We start from the raw sequence: 4,812 nt of genomic DNA, 5'->3' as shown, positions 1-4,812 counted from the left end.
ATCTTAATGCAGGAGATTTGATGACCGACGCGGCATTATTACGTTTAAGCCTCAAGTACAGTCTTCCACCTAGCGGTCAGAACTACCAAGGAAATAAACAGTGTGCCTGAAAGAGGTCTGCACCTATGACTACACTTGTGTGCCACACACACACTGCAAAACAGAGTACAGAATAATTCACAACATAGAGGGCACATTGACAGTTATAGATGTAAAACAATACCATGCAAGTGATTATACGTAACTTGATATTGCTTGATGATGCCCATTAAAAATCTAGGTTTACAGCCCCAAAAAAGGCCCATCAAATGTCAAAGCCATCCTCAGCACGAACTTCAGCATTGCACAAACAACTGCAGCGATACAAGTTCAAGGGATACCCAACAATACTAACCAACAGAACAAGGACCTACAGACCAGGCCTAAAATCGGAGCTTTGAGAAAAACCATCGGTTCTTCCCAGTCTTGAATCTCTCCTCAAAAACAGCCTTTGTCTCCTGCACACAATCACGTGACAGAATTTAGTAACTAGAGCAACTTCCACACATAACCTTGAGAAAAACATTCTAAAGCCTGTGAGAGAACTACAAACGAGTTCAAATTCAAACACACTACAGCAGCATTGGACAACAAGTAGGGATAGGGAACCATGCACATCGGTTGCAATCACATATACCTAGATGAATCCAGGAACATTCCCAAACTCATCCTCTAAAAACAACATAGTGCAGTTTCAATCTCACAATAGTCACTCATAAGATTCAAAACCATAAACTCCATCACGCATAGCAGAGACTAGCTACTATGACATCCCCACTGACGTCATCAGCGCCCAACAGTGGGTGTAGACCATAGTATAAAAGTATGCTCTCACACATACAAATCCACACACCCACACATACTTAAGCATCCATTTATACGAAGTCTTCGTACTGAGTTTCTGTCGGCACTCCGGAGGAGAAGGGCAAACTCAGCCATGACGAAGGCTAGCACTAAAGGAGAAGGCACAAATGTTGTAAGGATCAAAAATGGCTAGCATGGGTGCAGTGGTAATCTGATGTTTTGCAGCAACACAGGGCTATAAATTATGTGAAAGTTAGCTAGAGATCTTTGAAGTAATGTATTGGCTTCTAATGACAAACAGAAAACCGTATCACAGAGGTGGGCTTCCCTGGAGTTCGAGGCAGATTTCATTTGTAGCAGTGTGTTCTAGACCCTTAATTGCCAGAGGGAAAAGAATGCTTCAATTTTGAAGCCACCCCATTATGTGAATGTTGCTCTGGTGGCACTGTCCGTGACACTCTATTACAAAGCAACCATTCCAACAACCAGCGTACAATTACCATATTCTTCAAGACAAATATCCACCTCCCTGATTTGCTCTTGTAGCTTAAGATCCAACTGCACAATCACTGCCTCCAAATTTCTTAAGCAGTGCGAGAGTCTACACTTTTCCATTCGTCCATATCTAGTGGAGAGGTCTGTAACAAAGTATGGGTCCCTGCCCTCCCGCACAAAGCAAGATGTGAATAACTGGTAAACCCAATAAGCTGAAAAGCCACACATTGTAGGGGCCCAGAGGATAGGCTTGTAGCAGGTGGAGATCCGTTCCTGATCAATATTCCAAAGAGTCAACATATCCTTGTGAGACTCAATTAGATTCTGTGTCAGCCATATTCCATTATTTGCCCCACAAGACATAAAGAGTCTCGCAGGGAGACAACCAGAGGTTAAAAGATTTTGAATGAAGACACTGAAGCACAATCTCAGATTATAATCTTGATAGCTCAACTCACTTATCACCAAATCCAGCTATTTGCAACTAAATCTTCTCTTCCTATCACTTTATAGAGGAGGATAGCGTACAGCAATAATACTGCACAACACCCCGACACTGTACAGCATGATTTGAAGTGAATAGTCTATTTCTTACTGGAGCTAAAAAAAGGCGTAGGAAACTCTGCTGGTAGAGCACCTTTCCTAACAAGAATGTCACAATTAACATCCACAGCATGCTGATTCATCTTTGTGAAGAAAGAAAAAAGTAATACACAGCCATCACCAAAAACTCCTGAAAGCCCTTCTGGTCTACACCTATCACCATAAGTGACTCTTCTAACACCAAAAATATACATTCGTAAGATCTAGAATATATCCAATCTTACAAATTGAAATTTTTATGTAGCAAAGGACACATGGGCGTGGAGTTAAGCAAAGCTACGCTTATGCTCTGTTTGGACACCAAAAAGACGGTACTTTTGTGTGCCATAAAATATGAGGGATGAATCAACCATTTTTACCATCTACAATGGCACAAGTCAAAAAGATTTAATACTAAAAGCGACTCAGTAGATAAGCTGGCCTTGTGTGATCCAAGGTCATGGTTGTAGGTAACCAAAGAAGTAACTTCAGTCAGAAAAAATTTCTGGTAAACAGGTGAAAGGAAATGGACTCGTCGACTTAGTAGGATCGTTAGCTAGCTACTTATTCACTACGATGCAACTCGCTGTTGATAGACATTGTCTACGGTCTCATGCCAGCAACAGTGTGCCATAGACCTTTATCTTCAACATAAGCTAATGGCGCACTAAAAGTTTACATTCAGGAAAACCCATCAGAAGACGACCACATTTTAATAAGTCGAACATTATGAGGTAACTGCTAGATAGTCAGCAGCAGAGGCTCGAAACACGAAAACAAAATAAAAGGCGACTGAACTTACCTTTCTTGTTTCTACCCTCTTCGCCTTAGAATCTAGCTTTTCGGAGGTCACGACATTCTTCAAGTCCACGTCCAGAGTATACCTACAAGAACAGATCAAGATTAATACAAAGTCTCCACAGTCTCATAAGAATAGAAGTCGACGCACGGCCTGAGACTCCAAGAATACCTGGTAGGCATGATGTGGTTGTAATTAACGATTTTAATGAAGGGCTTCAAACGGGAGCGCTTGGCGATCTTCTTGGCCGAAGCTTTCTTGATCACCTGGCGGAAGAGAAAAAGCTAAGAAACAGGTTGAAGAGCCGAAAGAGCAGGAAACAGAGAAAAACGAGGCAGGAAAAAGGGGACGGGAGGGGGGGGGGCACTTTGCGGGGGTATCTGTCGATGCCAGCGACGAGGGCGTGGCCGTAAGGGCGACCTTGGGTGCCATCGTCGAAGTTCTTGACGATGACGGCCTTGCGGCCTGCGTAGCGACCTTGGAGCAGCACCACAACCTTGTTGGGCTTGAGGAACTTCACCATGGCGGCCGCACCTCTCAAACCCTAATCTTCTGCTTCTCGACGGACAAAAATGAATACAATCAACAACACCACGACCTAAAGAGAATTTCCACCTTTCCCCTACTTCCCTCTCCTATACTACCCTCCCTCCCCTATTATTATTATTTCCAATTTCATTCGCTTTTCACTTCCACCTCCTCCAAATGCATTTTTGGCCGTCGCCTTATACGTACCCGGTAAAGGCAACGTATCAAGAAGCGAAAACAATTTTTCCTAGAATTTATTTTTTTCCCGGGACTAGCTCTGTCTTGTGGTTGCGCTTCCACGCGGCTGTAGATGCGCGCTATTTTTGTCGGCTTTTTGCATGAGTGCCTACATCAAATCTCTGCCACTTGGTGCCCTTTTAATGGCTGTTGCGGACGCGGCTTTGCATGGAAAAACAGAGGAGCAAGTCAATGTAGCTGCACAGGGACATGCGTTCCGTCACACACTTCGACTTGCAGCAGCGCACCATGCTATTCACCGTGCCGTCGATTTATCCATCACTTGCACATTCCTATTTGATTCTGTGCAAGGTTACTGCAACTTCGATGCTTCGTTGCGCTATCTACGTTTTTGGGATACATGCATGCATGCTACGTTGCTATCGTGTCATGGGTGGAATAGTCCATGGACTTCTTCTTTGTGGTATTTGTTTGACCACACTCTTTGCTTCGCGTAGGTTCTCATCCACGACTAAGTCCTACTTGCTCAAAAAGGAAACGACTGCATGGAGGCATGGGGGAGACGATGACGTATCCAGAGGAGGTGGTTTCATCTTTGCCTATAAAGCGATCTCTATTCCCATTATCGGCCCCTACATTTTGTGGCTCCTTGCTCTCGATCGTTTCTTGTGCCTCGGTGTTTTTATGCGAGAAGAAGCTCTTTGATATGGCGTCTGCATGGAAAGCTACTTCGGAAGAAGGACCGCAGGATTCTAGTGAATCTATGGATACGAGCAGTGGGGAATTTGAAAAAGGTTTTCGGCAATTCGTTATTTCGTTTCCTTTGGTGATGTCGGCTTTCTGGTTTGAAAATTCCTTTCATGTTACGTATACGGTCTTGACTTTTTGGCCTAGTGTTGATGTTCGATGCTTACAGGACTGATGAGTTTTGCGGAATCGAAGAAGCTTTGTACAAATGACACTCGGTCTGCTCTCCATGGTAAGGATTCAGTAGTCTGGAATTCCATAAGACTTTTGGCCTAGTTTTGGCGACAATCACAACGCGGGTTTGTTTTTTCCCCTATAACTGTAGAACAAATGAAGAATATAAGCTGGAGAACTTGGAAGGCCGTCAATGTGAAAAGAGATTGCCAACTGACGACTATAATACGAAATCCATCCAAACAAATCACAGTTCGTGTTGTACAGATTGCTACCTTTCTCTCTTCTCTTGAATGATTGCCACCTTCTCCTCCAAATTTCTTTGTTGATGTCTGGTGTGATGATTCTATAAGGATCATTCATTGAATGCCACGTGTTGTTTAGGAATAACAGCAAATAGCTTCTCCTCTGAATTTCTTTATCGATGTCTACTTCTGTGATGATTC

General features: G+C 43.4%; 1 protein-coding gene across 1 annotated transcript; it reads right to left on the bottom strand.

Annotated features, from left to right (window-relative positions):
* Positions 1-231: 231 nt before the first annotated feature.
* LOC147892173 (large ribosomal subunit protein eL27-like) lies at positions 232-3,352 on the bottom strand. The gene is made up of 4 exons (XM_087388144.1): positions 3,087-3,352; positions 2,891-2,985; positions 2,723-2,804; positions 232-497 (listed from the first exon to the last, which is right to left on the bottom strand). The coding sequence occupies exons 1-4, from the start codon at positions 3,240-3,242 to the stop codon at positions 423-425; spliced, it is 408 nt and encodes a 135-aa protein (XP_087244270.1). The 5' UTR covers positions 3,243-3,352; the 3' UTR covers positions 232-422.
* Between the last annotated feature and the right edge of the window lie 1,460 nt (positions 3,353-4,812).

The sequence above is a fragment of the Dipteris shenzhenensis genome, chromosome 17 (assembly GCF_047967505.1).
Source record: "Dipteris shenzhenensis isolate YYH24624 ecotype China chromosome 17, Dip_SZ_1.0, whole genome shotgun sequence".
NCBI lineage: Eukaryota > Viridiplantae > Streptophyta > Polypodiopsida > Gleicheniales > Dipteridaceae > Dipteris > Dipteris shenzhenensis.
Note: the sequence above shows the minus strand (reverse complement) of the source record. Positions and strands in the feature narration are given on the sequence as shown.